General features: G+C 45.3%; 1 protein-coding gene and 1 pseudogene across 4 annotated transcripts in view; one reads left to right on the forward strand and one right to left on the reverse strand.

Moving 5' to 3' along the window:
- Window positions 1-15518, reverse strand: part of GARNL3 (GTPase activating Rap/RanGAP domain like 3) — a 295858-nt gene that overhangs the window by 81093 nt on the left and 199247 nt on the right. For all 4 annotated transcript variants that reach the window (XM_040324016.1, XM_040324018.1, XM_040324017.1 and 1 more), the window contains 7 exons: window positions 12899-12974; window positions 12208-12306; window positions 11784-11887; window positions 10082-10190; window positions 8667-8712; window positions 7465-7571; window positions 7084-7199 (listed from right to left, as the gene is read on the reverse strand). In XM_040324016.1, coding sequence (XP_040179950.1) covers window positions 7084-7199; window positions 7465-7571; window positions 8667-8712; window positions 10082-10190; window positions 11784-11887; window positions 12208-12306; window positions 12899-12974 — 657 coding nt within the window. The remainder of the gene's footprint in view (window positions 1-7083; window positions 7200-7464; window positions 7572-8666; window positions 8713-10081; window positions 10191-11783; window positions 11888-12207; window positions 12307-12898; window positions 12975-15518) is intronic.
- On the forward strand, window positions 8794-8970 carry LOC120914683 (annotated as a pseudogene).

Raw genomic sequence — 15518 nt, forward strand, 5'->3', positions numbered from 1 at the left:
ATTACTATATGGGATGTCCCAAAGCAATGCTTACAATGAGGGGAGGGAGAACATCTCCAAAGACAAAAGGATTTAATTTAGAGATATACTCAAATCATAATAAATCCAACTTAGTTGAGAAAAATAATTTTAAATTTTAAATTTAACTCAAAAAAAGGGGAGCCCCCGGAATCCGAGGGTCTCAAACTGCAGCCTGCAGCACTGCCTGCCCAAAGGCTGTATCAGTATTCCTTCTTACGTCCAACTGGTAGAATTTTGTAAACGTGTGGACAGAAGACCAGGTTGCCGCCTTGCAAACTTGAGCCATAGAGATCTGGTGATGTGCTGCCCAGGAGGCGCCCATGGCCCTAGTAGAATGAGCCCTTAATGATACTGGAGGAGGCAACCCTTTCAAGCCGTAGGCCTGAGTGATTAACTGCTTAATCCACCTAGAGATGGTGGACTTTGCAGCTGCCTGCCCCTTCTTGGGCCCATCCGGTAAAATGAACAACACATCCGTTTTCCGGATCTTCTCTGTAGCTTTAAGATAGGCCTTCATGGCCCTGACAATATCCAAGGTATGCAGCAACCCTTCCTTTCTGGAAGTGGGTTTAGGGAAGAAGGATGGTAATACCAAATCCTGGTTTAGATGAAAACTGGATATAACCTTCGGTAGGAAGGAAGGATGAGGGCGGAGAACGACCTTGTCCTTATGAAAAATAAGATATGGTTCCTTACAGGATAAGGCCGCCAGTTCCGATACTCTTCTTGCGGAAACTATGGCGACCAAAAATACTAACTTCCTTGTCAGTAAAACCAAAGGAATTTCAGCCAACGGCTCAAACGGTTGTTTCTGTAAACTTGACAGAACAAGATTTAAATCCCACGGACAAAGCGGGGATTTAACTGGAGGTTTAATACGTAAGACCCCTTGAAGGAAGGTCTTAACCAGCGAGTGGGTGGCCAGCGGCCGCTGAAACCACACTGACAGAGCTGAAATCTGTCCCTTGATTGTGCTTAATGCCAACCCCTTATCCACTCCTAGCTGGAGAAAACTTAAAACTCTATCGATGGTAAACTTGCGAGAAAGCCATAGCTTGGACTCACACCAGCTTACATAGGCCTTCCAGACCCTGTAATAAATCACCCTAGAGACTGGTTTCCTGGCTCTGATTAGGGTAGAGATTACTTTCTGAGACAGACCTCTACCCCTGAGAATCAGGGATTCAGCTTCCAGGCCGTCAAATTTAGATGCCGTAAGGCAGGGTGGAGGATCGGACCTTGCGATAGCAGGTCTGGCCGTAGAGGAAGAGTCCAAGGGTCTCCCACTACCATCTTTAGGATGAGTGAGTACCATGCCCTTCTGGGCCATGCTGGAGCTACCAGGATGACTGGTATGTGCTCCACCCTGATCCTGCGCAGCAGGCGGGGTAGTAACTGGAGCGGGGGAAAAGCATAAAGAAGTTTGAACTGATGCCAAGGGCAAACCAGCGCATCGGTTCCGCAGGCCATCGGATCCCTTGAGCGGGATATGAACCTGTCTAGCTTCTTGTTGAGTCTCGATGCCATGACATCCACGTCCGGCACTCCCCATCTTTGGCAGAGTGCTTGAAAGATTTGTGGATGCAGAGACCATTCCCCCGGCAATAGAGTCTGGCGGCTTAAGAAGTACGCCTGAAAGTTGTCCACTCCTGGAATAAATATTGCCGATATGCAGGGCACATGAGCCTCTGCCCATAGGAGAATCAAGCTCACCTCTCTCTGAGCGGCTTGACTCCTGGTTCCCCCTTGGTGATTTATGTATGCCACGGCCGTGGCATTGTCTGATTGAATTCTCACCGGGAACCCCTGCAATTTTGACGTCCAAGCCCTGAGGGCTAGTCGAGCAGCTCTGAGCTCCAAGATGTTGATGGGCAACTGCCTCTCTGGCTTTGCCCAAGTACCTTGGCGAGTGCAACCATCCAAAATTGCTCCCCAGCCCGTCAGGCTGGCGTCTGTGGTCACTATCTTCCAGGCCACTGGGCTGAAAGATTTCCCCTTCAGTAGATTCTGAGGATCTAACCACCAACACAGACTTTGTCGGACTCTTGATGAGAGCGGCAACGGGATATCCAAGGCCTGTGGCCTTCTGCTCCATGCTGACAGGATGGCTGCCTGCAGGATGCGAGTGTGGCTCTGGGCGTACGGTACCGCCTCGAATGTGGCCACCATCTTGCCTAGTAACCTCATACATAGGCGAATAGTCGGTTCTTTCTTGCTTAGAACCAGTAGGATTAATTCCTTGATGGCTTTGACCTTCATCAGAGGTAGAAACACCCTTTGTTGTTCTGTGTCTAATCTCATGCCGAGATATTCCAACTGCCTTGTGGGCTGGAATGCTGACTTTTCTCGATTTAGGACCCAGCCGAACCTCTCGAGGTATTGGACCGTGAGGGCCACTGCTCGCTCCAAGCCGGGAGACGAGTGATCTATGACTAGGAGGTCGTCCAGGTATGCTAGGATCGTGACCCCTTGGATCCTTAGTTTGGCTAGGATTGGAGCTAGGACCTTCGTGAACACCCGGGGGGCCGTAGCCAACCCGAAGGGAAGCGCCACGAATTGGAAATGACGCGAAGCCACCATGAAGCGTAGATATCTTTGATGTGGCTGATAAATTGGAACATGAAGGTAGGCATCCTTTATGTCTATGGACGCCATGAAGTCGTCCTTTTGGAGTGTGGCAGCTGCTGACCGTACGGATTCCATCCGAAATGAGCGGACTTTTAGGTATGCATTTACCATCTTTAGGTCCAAAATTGGCCTGACATCTCCATTGGACTTTGGGATGATGAATAGGTTGGAGTAGAAACCCAGCCCCTGTTCCAGGACTGGTACCTCTACTATTACTTCCTGGGAAAGTAGATGATTTAATGCCGACATTAATGCGGCTCCCTTCTCCGGATCGTTTGGAATCCTCGACTCCTGGAAATGAGGAGGAGGAAACCTTAGGAAATCTAATTTGTAGCCCGTGGCCACGGAAGACCGTACCCACTTGTCGGGAATGCTGGCTTCCCAAACCTCTGAAAAGAGTCGCAGCCTTCCCCCCACCTTCGTGGGTGGGGGCGCCCCTTCATAAGGTCGGCTTGGGGGCTGGTTTTGCTGGTTTGCGAAACCACTGCTTTCTGCCTCTAGCAGCCTGTCCCTGCGACTTGCTGTTGAAGCCGAAGTTTGCTTTCGCAGGAGGCCGTCGATACTGTTTGGCATTAGAGGGCCCCTGCCCAGGGGAGTACTGTCGTTTAAACGCAGGCCCCTGAAACTTCTTTTTAGTTGGCAAAAGAGTACTTTTGCCGTTTGAAATGGTCTGAATGTATTTATCTAGGTCTTCTCCGAAGAGTCGTCCTCCATGGAAGGGGAACCCTACCAGGAGCTTCTTGCATGGGGGCTCGGCCTCCCAGCTTTTTAACCATAAGAGTCTTCTCATATGGATAAGGGATAACGATAAACGTCATGCTTGCTGGATAGAATCCTTAATCGCGTCTACCGTAAAGCATATGGCCCTAGGGACATCCGAAAACTCTTCTGCCTGCTGGGCAGGAATAATTTTAAGCATCTGCCTAATTTGATCCGATAATGCTTGAGCAACCCCAATCGCAGCCACAGCTGGCTGCACTACTGCCCCTGCAGTAGTGAAGGAGTTCTTAAGTAGTGCTTCCAAGCGTTCATCAACCGGATCCTTGAACACCTGTATGTTTTCTACAGGGCATGTTAACGATTTGTTAACACATGAGATGGCTGCGTCCACTGCAGGAGTAGCCCATCTCTTGGAAAATTTATCTTCCATAGGATATAGGACAGAGAATCTTTTAGGTGGTAAAAAGATCTTATCTGGCTTGCTCCAGTCTTGGAACAAAACTCCCTCTAGCAGAGGATGGATCGGAAACACTGCATTGCTTTGAGGCGCCCTTAGTGAGCCCAAAGCTGAAACCGTCGATACTTGGAGATCTGGTACTGGCAAGTTAAATGCACTATGGACCAAGTCCGTTAAGGCTTGGATCCACCAGCTCTCCCCTTGGGAGACTGCTCCAGACTCCTCTGTATCCGGGTCTTCGATCCCCGAACCTACTTGGTCCTTGTCCAAGAGGTCGTCCAATTCCCCTGAGGAAAGGACCTCCTCTTCTGAGGGTCCACGCTTGGGCGACGGAGATCTAATCCGCTTACTGCCCCGCATAGCTGTGGCTATCATTTTTCCCATTCTTTTCTCCATCTCTTTTAAAGAGGTGAGTAATACCTCGTCCGTGACCATCTTAGGGTTGGACTGACCCGCGCCAGCTCCAGCCCCAGACCCCGATGGCCCCAAGGCTCCCTCTGGGGAAAGCAGCGGCATAACCTTGTCCGAGACCTCAGACTCTCTGGGGGAATCCCCACCTCTTGTACCCTCTGACCTGGATGCCATGGTACAATACCGAGGTACACCTGCTAGCTTATTGGTACTTGGAACTATAAATAGTTAATTGCCCAAACACCTGTTTGGGGGATAAAAAATGCCTCCTCTCCCCTTGATGAATTTTTTTTTTTTTTTTTTGTAAATTTTTCTACTTTTTTTTTTTTTTCAAATCCAGGAGAGAAAAAACATTCTGTCCCCCTTAGTAGTATTGCCAAGAAAAAACTATTGAGATGGAAAAGAACAGCCTATTTCTAGGCTTGAAAACAGTCTTCTGAAGACTGTAATATCTTTTCTGGCCACTGTGTGTCCTCGGCGCCCCGTGCTGCCGCTCTGGTCTTTTCCTCCTCAGTTCCAAACTTAGAATGAGCTGCTGGAACGAAAAAGGAAGGGCCGCCCCTTCCTTAAGCAACTGACCCGCCCTTCCCCCCCTCAGCTTAACGGCGCGGATTGCGCCTATAACACGGGGACGCGCACGCGCCCGCCGACAGGGGGGGGTTGGGGGGAAGGGAGCCTCTCCACGAGGAGGTCAGCGTCTTGCCTGCAAAGACGAGGAGGAAGAACCGATGGAGCATCGCCTGGAGGCTTGCAGGTAAGCACAGCTCTCTGAACACACACACACACATACACACAGGCCCCACTCAATGCTTTTCCAACACTACCAGGGAGGTCACTTCTTATGGGGAATAATACACATAGAGCCATCCTATCATTAAGATATGTGACTAGTTTGCCAGATGCAGCGCATAACTTTAGGCATGTCCCCTGTGACCCCCCAGAAAAAACCTGCTAAGAACCAAGTTCCGCAAGTTTTCCCCTCACTTACCTGCTCCATGCCGCAGGACTTTGCCAAGCAAGAGGCCCAATCTTCCCCCATCTCCGTGGGGCTGTCTAGACCTTCAGGCCCTGGGTTCCTATGAAGGATCCACTGTCCAGGGCCCATATAGCACCCTGGCAACAGAAACATTAGGCCCCCAAAGGTTTCTAAGTTCTGGGCCCAGGGTCCAGCTCTCTAAAAAGAAAAGCATTATGGGCTATACCCCAAGGGTTTGGGGTCCGGTTACTGACCACTTTAGCACTGAGGCCTTTGGACAGAACCGGTTAGCTCACCTAATCCCAAGGATGCGGAGGCAAGCTAAACCATGACCAACACCTAAGACACTGGCGTAAAAACTGAGGTACTCCTCCTATGGGAGGGGGTTATATAGGGAGGGGCATTTCCTGTTTGAGATTGCCAGTGTCCATCACCTGAAGGTACTCCATATAACCCATATAGTAATGAATGCCGCTCTGTGTCCCGTGATGTAACGATAAAGAAATACAATTACTCAATAATGTTTTGTTTTTTTAAAGGATTTTTGTAAAATGCTTTTCTTGAAGCCGATTAAGGGGCAGAGGAATTCAGATACTGTCCAAAAAAGGGATTTTACAGCAAGTACAAAAATTCTACTTTATTTTTTCATCCATTGGAGGGGCACAGGAATTCAGAGACTGTGAGGAGGTCCAAAAGCAGTACAATGGAGGGGAAAGCAACAGAGCAACAACCTCCCACATGCCCCAATGAAGCATAACTGGGGATTGCCAGCAATCTGTTACCTAATAAAGCCGAGCCCTTGACTTGAAGGGGGAGCAGACAATGAGGAAGAGAAGGAATGAGAATCAACCTTCACGAGGGAGGTACCCCACAATGTGACTCAAGCAAACAGCCAATCAAACAGAACCCACTGGTCCCTATGCCCTAATACCTCTGTTCCCCTAGGATTAAGTGGAGAGCTCCATATCTACCAGATTATCTGGTCAGACAACTAATCTTGGTTCAGAATCCTGAATTAGCAAGAATATATCAGCCAGCAGGTTAACTCAGGAATTTTGTCCCACAGAGTCAAACAACTGAAGTGGTACGGTGCAAGGAAGCACCTCCAGGAGGGTAGGAATGAGAAGGAATAGAAACTCTGGGACCAACATGGTTAGTTCGAAATTACCAAAAGGGCTGAAGATGGCTGAAAATAGCCTCCCTGGTTCATGAGAAATACCTCTAGAGCAACCCTACAAGAACTTCACTAAAGAGTAATTCTGCCTATCCAGGTCTAGGGATGCCCGTGAATCCTGAGATACAGCAACGCTTAAGAAATAACCACTTATAGTTCTGAGGTGACCATAGGAGACTGCGGTGCCTCAAAAAACATTGTCTCTTCAGAAACAAACGGTTGTAAATGTCAGATCTAGATTCTGCAGGGGGTGGTGCTGGAGTACGCTTAGAACTACTTCCCCTACACTAAATGGTGGAACAGAGTATAAAGCACACAGATGTGATAAAAAAAGTGCCTAGCCATGTTATGGAAAGGTAGCAATTAGTGCTTTAGCCAGTTTGGTCGAGCTCAAAAAGTCAGTCTTCAGAGACAGGGTGACAGCTTGGGCTGTGCCATGGTTCTGGACCTGGAAACACCCCTCAACTATATAACATGGTACATTTTAGGTCTTAAAAGTGCCAAAGTGCAGAGCCCAGTGCTTGTAGGCCATATTCCAGACTATACCCGATGGCCTAGTTAGATTTTGATTTATATTAAAGAACCCGTAGAGTCTGGAGTATTGGACAGCTGACAGAGAACATATATTGATGATTGAGGAGATTGCATTGGTGACTACACTAAGATGGGATACATCACATATGAAATTAGGATTACCTTGTGTAAATCTGGCATAAGATCCTGATACAGTGACCGGATCAGCATGTCCAACGTCCTCTGTCGCTTCTGAGCGAAGGTTGGTGTTTCCAGAGTTGCCTTCTCACCATTTATTACTAAAAGAGGCAGAAAGTGTACAAAACCTCAACAGAAGCAATAAAAAAGGAAAGAAACAGCTCAAATCCTAAAATTAAACAGATTTCAGTTAGCATTTCGAGTGCACACATACAAAGTTCCTCCACTGCCATCTCCCAGCATTTCTCTCCTCAATACAAAGATAAAAAGGGGAACATGTAGGCATGTCTTCTGGATGCATGACATCATTACTGAACAGCAGTTTGACTTCTACAACATCTCCAATGAATAAAAAAGTAGACTTACATTTTACTAGAAGAAAATCCCTGAATTCTTGGTGGTCAGTGAAGACAGGAGGAGAGGGAAGTGGAGGCCCAAACAGTGGTACACTTTCTTCTGAAAATATCTTTAATCTGCCAGGTATCAAAATGAAGAACCACAGTTATGCCCCTGGATGACTTATGTAGCAAGCAAATATAGCAAACGGCAATTCTGACAGGCATGTAAGCTCCCAGCAGTGGTGTACTAAGGGGTGTGCCGTCTGAAGCAGATGTGGACCCGTTGGTGGTGATTAGGATGCTTGACATTTCTTATTTGTGTTGTGCAGTGCTGCAGAGCAGTACCATGCCACTCAAAAAAGAAATGTCAGGCAGCTGCAGCATCTCCAGCGAGTCTGCATCTGATGCTTCAGTGACAGTGGGAGTTCAGTGTGGGAGAAAGTCACCTTCCCTCTCTGCTCTTATTACAGAGCCAAGAGAAGGACTTCCTTTCATTCTGAGTTCCTGCTGCATATGGTAACTGAGTTTAGGCAGAGGGATATCTGTACTGAGGGTTCTATATCTTAGGGGGGTGGGGAATGGGGACTGTCTGTACTGTAGATTCTTTACTGGGGCGCAAAGTTGTATATGAGTGTCTTTACTAATGATTCTGTACTTGGGAAGGGGAGGTCCATCTGTGCTGAAGGGCCTGTGTTGGGGGTGTCCATCTTTACTGAGTGGTCTGTGCTGGGGGGGGGGGTGTATGTTTTGGGGAGCTGAGCCTGTACTGAGGGATGTACGATGGCTGGGGGTTTGTTCTAGGGTGTCCACTGTCCTGAGGGGTTTGTATTGGAGGGGGAAGGGTCTGTCTGTACTTGGGGGTATGTGATGTAGGGCAGTCTGTACTGAGAGGTCTGTATATGGGGGGGGGGGGGGCAGCAGGGAGTCGGCACTGAGAGGGTAGGCATGTTAGGGGAGATCTGTACTTTAGGGGGTATGGGCATGGGAGAAGGGGGATGGTTTGTACTAGGAAGTGGAGGTAACTTTGATTGTACTTGGTAGGTGGCCTTAAAGGCTCAGGCTTTATTTGAATTTTCCCCTTTAGCCCCTCTCACTGTTTGCACAATTTGCCTACACCCACGATGTGGTACGGAACTGTGTGCTGCTATATTTCTTCAAACATTTTGTGAGGTGTAAAAACGGCCCTGGGTGCCATATGTGCCAAGTATGTCACTGTCACACTGCACTTACCTGTAACTGTCGTTCTGTTTGTTGTATCTCACTAAGGCAAAAATATCTGCAAACTTTGTTAAGGAAAAACACTGTAGATCAAAAAATCTTTGCTGCTGCCTACATTAACTTTAGTATTAGTAACATGATCGCTTCTCGGCCTTTTGGCCAAGATCAAGTATAGTATCTGTTCTTATCAGTTGCCAGAAGGTGGCGCTATGCTAACCGTCCCCAGTACACGGCAAGGTGGAAAGGGATGGCGTGGGCAGATGCAAAACCTGCTGGTGTGGAGGTGAAAGCCTTCTGATGGGGACGGAGAACCATTGGGTCGGGTCCCAGGCCTTCTGGCCTAGATTTTGTGGTGCCTGCCCTGGACAGTTTTTCGGGAGATAACACTGGCTCCTCCTTCCCACCGGGAGAGCGGCTAGTATTTCCCGAATGTGATTAGGAGGGAGTGATGGGAGTAGTGGGAGTAGCCTTCTGGCACGGGCTATCCCCAATCTCTCAGAGCTTCTACCTTCCTGACTGGGATGGGTGCTGCACGGTCTGGGCTGTTGGTTAGGGTTGAGAGAAAAGCCTGTGGTGATTGTGCCCCTGGAGTGGCAGTCCAGGGGTGCCGTACTTGCACAAGTGTTTGAGAGGGCACTTCGAGTGTGGCACCTTGGTGACGTCACCACACACTTTTTTTTCACACCTGCCTCTAATGCCGGGCCTTTTGGCTGGGACCAGAGGAATTTTTGATTGCTGGCTGGAGGGCCGGCCATCGTATTGCACAATGGTCACTTTCACTCTCCCTCATCTTCCTTCTCCCCACTTTCTTTTTATTTACCCCTGTGTTGTCACTTTTTTGTATCTTTTTGTTGGTTCGTTACACGTTTGTCACAGTGTGATAAGTAGGGTGTGGGTCCTTGGGCCTGCCCTGAACATCTTGGGAGTGGGTGGATATGGCCTTCCGGCTTAGTTTGCCTGCTCTCATCGGGTCTTCCTTCGAGGGAACCCCACCTAGTACTTGTGTGGCTCTGTTTTGGCAGACCTTCCAGAGAACGGGGTCCGTCTGGTTTCGGCCAGATGGACCATGTTAAGTACCTCAGTCCACCTCTGGAGCCTAACGCCCCGGGGGATCAGGGTAAGGTCCTTCCTTGTGAAGGACAAGTGTAACACCCGTTGCATGTTTTGTGTTTCACTCTTTATGTGTGTGCACTTTTTTTGGCACCGGGTGGAGTTTTTGGGTGTGTTTCACATGCCATGGGCCTTTAAAAAAAAAAAAAAAACATGAACCTCAGTAAAAATCTAATTGGAGTCCCTGGTCATTGTTAGGATTGCTGATTGAGCCAAAGTGGAGCAATTTTGTATCCAGCAATGAATATAATCACTTATCCCCTCACACATCAACAAATTCTCCAAAGTTCCAGAAAGCAGCCATGATAAAAGGATACGAGTAAAGTGAGAGCGGATCATTGAGGGCTTAAATGACGGAGAAGACTCTTCGCCTTCCTGAAAGACGATGGTGACGATATCATTACCGATATGTCGTTTTCTTTCTACCTGGAAAACACAGACTATCACTTTGGTGGACTAATGCTTTACCCCTCACGGCCACCATTATCATTATCGTTTGTTCCATTATTTTAGCCGTGCGCTGTAGACTTGTATCCTGCTTTTCCAGATCCAGATCCCAGTCTGCTTTTCTTCCAAACATCCAATTATGGCCTTAAGCATGGTATAAACGGATTGAAAATTGGCTGGTTCAGCAGAAATTTTCGGTCTGTATGTACTGTTGTTTTTGTCAACAGAAGCTGGTCTAATGACTGGCTTTTGTCGAATGGTCATGCTGGAAAACCAGCATTTGATCAGCGATTGCAGTTAATGGCGGCAAGTAGTGCTGATCTGTGTATTCTGCCAAGATAGGTGGTATACTTCTGTCAAAATACTATAGTGCGGCAGGGGAAATCCTTGCATCACACATTGTTTGTGTTCATGCAAGGATCTGTCAGTTTTGTTCTGTTCAACCTGCTAGCTATTAATAGTCTGTGTGGAGTCAGAGAAAAATCAAGGGCAGAATGTGTTGCGTTTGATATAAAATATATTGGTGATTTTTCTAGCAGTCTTTTTGGATAGAGACAGAAATAAGGTTACTGTTGAGTTTGTTTGAGGATGCTTCTCAAACTAATGCCTTAACAAGTACACAGGCTGTCCTCAAACAATGGGAATTGTTGACAGTTGGAACAATCAGTTGCTATGGTAAACAACTTGACATATAAAAGCGTTGTCAGGCATAAGCTGGATAGGACGCTCATCATGAATAAAGACCAAAGAAGAAAAAAGTCTGTAACCAGCCATTGAAGAAAAAGATACTGTTATCTGATTTTCCAGCAACTGCCAACTGAGTCCTTGATGTCAACGAATATCAAACACACAGTAACCAGGAGTTAAGTAACTTTTAAGAATATTTCTACTATTAAAGACCATAGTTTCTGCCTATTTGCAAGGCATCGTGCTTGATACATCCGTCAGCCTTGTACTGTATTCCCAATATTATAATAAATAAATAAATAAATAATTTTGTCTGTACAGCATTTTTGTTCAGTAAACGCACATTAACACACTGCAGAGGACTTGGCTTCCTTGCTTGTACCACAAAATACCCTTGCTAGATAGACGCATGCAAAAAAAAAAAAAAAAAAAAACTCACTCCTCTGCTCTGGGTCAAGTCCTGGAAATATTTTTTTTGTTACCTTATTCATGTAGTGATAAACAGCTTTTATTATCCCCTGACCTTATAACCACGCTTTAATTTTTTTTGCAGGGACAGCTGCTAGGTGCTCAGTATCTGTTAAAATAGGCACGCCTCCAGCACAACATTTCCCAAAAGCCCTTACCCTACAGACAGTGCGTGTATGTATGTCAAAGCAACAGCACTGTTATACTGGGAAATAAATGAATATATACAGGAGAGAGACAGAGAGGTTCCGAGATTTCTGGCAGGTCAACAGTTATTTTCTGTACTTGCAAAAGTTTGGTATTTTGCCTTGACGGACGCTTTACGTTTGCTGTCTCAGGATTGAGTCAGACAGGTGTGCACAATATCAATAATAACTATTATTTTACTAATGCTGGCTGAGGAAACATAAGACGTACCTGCTGTTTGTTCTCTTTTGAATATGGTAACATTGTGGAGACGTGAAACATGATTTCATGTCCTTGGTAAACAGTATAGACGGAATGTGTTCCCGTGGTATCATCTGAAAAGAAAGGGCAGGGAAAAAAAATATCTGTCAAACTATTTTTTTTCCATTCGTTTTTAAAACCTCCTACATAATCCATATTTATTGTCTATTCTGCCCTGAGGACCACAAAGCAAAATGTACAGTAGTGGGCACCTGCAGAGGCCAACAGAGCAGACAGTAGGCTTGTTTTAATTTGGTAAGAATAGGATGAATACATTGCTCCTATGCATATTTTCTAGGAAATGCAATTAAAACCTTAGGTCTGTGGATATATATTTCCCTGACGCCAACCCAGGTGCAGCTGTATGTACCAGATGATATAAAGGGGCACTTACTTTTGGTGTCCAGTCCCCCCCTGTAACCGATCCAGCTCTTTAGTGTGATGGTGTCTCCTAGCAAATTTAATAACTTCTGGAAACTTTCACTTCCTGCTTCTGGAGGAAGAAATAAGAGATGGAGTGTTAATCTCATATATTAAACATTTTTGAAAAAGAAATGTCTAAACTTAAATTTTCTTAGGGCTCTTTCACTGAGGGGTGGTAAAAACAGTAGGCTGCAGAGTTTGACAGGCAACAACATGTGTCAAATTCAGCCATTGAGATCAGTGGGGCCATATTGCAACCATAAGCCAAGCTTCTGGCTCGCAGTTGTGATGCGATCCCACAAAATTGCTTTTATGCTATAAATTTTTTTTTTTAAATAAAATAAATAAATACAACAGGTGTCAGGAGGTAGCAGTATTGCCTCTTGAAGCTTACCAGCTGCTGCTATACCATCCTATGAAAAGCATCTACCACAAATCGCTTTTTCAAAGGGCGGTAACCTTACCACCTGTCGGAAAGAGCCTTTACTAATACAGTCACAAATCCAGTTAACAATTAGTCTTTGTGCTTGGCAGTGGCAGATGCCCAGAAACATGCTATTATTCCCACTACAGTAATACAACATAGGTCTGTGGTTTATAGCAAAGATTATACCTGCCCTAAAAATTTCATAGCATAGACAAACTGCCCAGGCAGAACTCACCATTGCTAAACATTTCATCGTCTGTCAACTGGCCGTCTTTGGCATAAAGAACTCCAAATTTAAAATTCACAGAGCCCTAGATAAAAAAAGGAATAGGAAGCAGATAAGGAAGAAAGGAGGAAGATATAGAGGAAAAGGAAATAGACAGAAAGGGAGAGGATGCAGCAGAAGAGAACAGAGGAAGAATGAGGGGAAGACAGACAAACAGGGTGGGAAAAAAGGATGAGGACAATAAAGGGTAAGAAGAGTGATTCACAGAGAGGAATAGGCCAGGAAAAATAAAGCAAGGCAGAGAGAAATGGGACAGGAAGAGGGGAAGCAGTAGAGAATGGGAGAGAATAAAAAAAAAAAAAAAAAAGAAAGAGGAAAGGGAAGAAGAAGAAGAATATAAGACACAGGAAAATGATGAAAGACATGAGTAGCAGTAAAAAGAGGAGAGAGAGGAAAAAATTAAGGAAGGGAAAAGAAGGGAAAGGAAAGAGTACAAGAGACAAAAAAATGATAAGTACAAGGAAGAGAAAAAAAAGAGGAAGGCAGAGAAAAAAGAAGAGACGGAGGCAGAGAGGAAGAGGACAAGAAGTGGAAAGGAATAAAATGAAGCAGCAGAAAAAGGGAAGAGAACATCAATGTAAGAGTTTTGAGGATGAGCGTGTATGTGTGTGTTTGAGAGAGAGAGAGAGAGAGAGAGAGAGAGAGAGAGAGAGAGAGAGAGAGGATAAGGGGAAGGAAGAGATGGAGACAAGAAGAGCAAAGGAGAAAATAGAGAAGAGCGTTAAAGAATATAAGGGCGAGGGAGAGGATAAGGAAGAAGAAAAAAACAAGAGGAGATTGAAGGGGGAGAAGGTAAGGAGACATAGGGGAAAAGAAGAAGAAAGAAAGAACATAGATGAATATCTTTCATTGTTTATAAATGTCATAGATTCATCAATAAAATACCTCTTTCCATGAAATGACGTCAATCCCAGGACTGTGAGTGGACACCATTTATAACTTTTCAGGAAAGTTAAATTATTTATATAAAACTAAAGTGTCGCCTCAGACCCCAGAGCTAGGCTGCCAAGTTAATTTTTGTGCTTGATGAATATTTTCTAAAGAAAAATTTGACGTGTCAAAAAAATGTTGCAATCGTGTTGCTAAAACACCAGACTGACCATGTTATCCATTTTGCAACGCTGATTTTTGTGATGATAAAATGTGATATACATAAGAGAATAGCTAAGCAGTTGAGCTCACACTGCAGAGTGCTGCCCAGCACACAACCAATGTACACGTACTTGTAATATACATCCTGTATTAGGGAATACAGAGGTAACCTTGAGAAGAGGATTATAAGGGGGGATATGATCAACTTGTACAAATATATAAGGGGTCCATATACTGAATTTGGTGTTGAGTTATTCACTTTACGGTCAACACTGAGGACAAGGGGGCACTCTTTACGACTAGAGGAAAAGAGATTTCATCTCCAAATACGGAAAGGTTTCTTCACAGTAAGAGCTGTGAAAATGTGGAACAGACTCCCTCTAAAGGTGGTTCTGGACAGCTCTGTAGATTGCTTTAAGAAAGGCCTGGATTATTTCCTAAATGTACATAATATAACTGAATACTAAGATTTGTAGGTAAAGTTGATCCAGGAAAATCAGATTGCCTCTCGGGGGATCAGGAAGGATTTTTTTCCCCTGCTGTAGCAAACTGGATCATGCTCTGCTGGTTTTTTTTTTTGCCTTCCTCTGGATCAACTGTGGGTATGGAGTTGGGTGTATGGAATTTTACTGTGTTTTTTATTTGTTTGTTTATTTTTTTGTGGTTGAACTGGATGGACTTGTGTCTTTTTACAACATGACTAACTATGTAACCATAATATAAACATCTTGAAATAAAGGAAAAACAAATTCATGCCTTTAACATTTGCCTTTTTCAAGGTCCTTGCAAATAATCTTAAATAAAACCTTTACCTTACTGGCTACATGCTTGCTACAGCTCTGTGACTAAGAAAATATTGAAACATTTTCAGTAAACTTGAGGCCAGCTTGGCATCCTGACTTATAGTCGGAATAAGTATAGTGAAAAAACCCCTACTTGCTGCATCTTTGATTGCCAGTAGCCTGCATGTTCAACGGGGACACACATGCACCTATAAACACAGGGGTGTGCATATACTCTAAGGCCCTGTACACACGATCAGTCTAAACCGATGAGAACGGACTGAAGTTCAGTTTCATCGGTCCAAACCGACCGTGTGTGGGCCCCATCAGTCCGTTATCCTTCGGTCCAGAAATTTAGAACTTGCTAAAATTGAACTGATGGACTGGTAACCGACGGTTAGTATGCAAAAGCATCGATTCCAAACCCGCGCATGCTCAGAATCAAGTCGACGCATGCTTGGAAGCATTGAACTTCATTTTTTTTCAGCACGTCATTGTGTTTTACGTCACCACGTTGGACTCGATCTGTTTTTAAACTGATGGTGTGTAGGCACATCAGACCATCAGTCAGCTTCATCGGTTAACCGATGAAACTGAACTTCAGTCCGTTCTCATCGGTTTAGACTGATCGTGTGTACAGGGCCTAACAATTCTCCTTTTGTACATGAAGAAATGCTATCAAACTTCCCATCAGC

Source organism: Rana temporaria, chromosome 9 (assembly GCF_905171775.1).
Source record: "Rana temporaria chromosome 9, aRanTem1.1, whole genome shotgun sequence".
Lineage (NCBI taxonomy): Eukaryota > Metazoa > Chordata > Amphibia > Anura > Ranidae > Rana > Rana temporaria.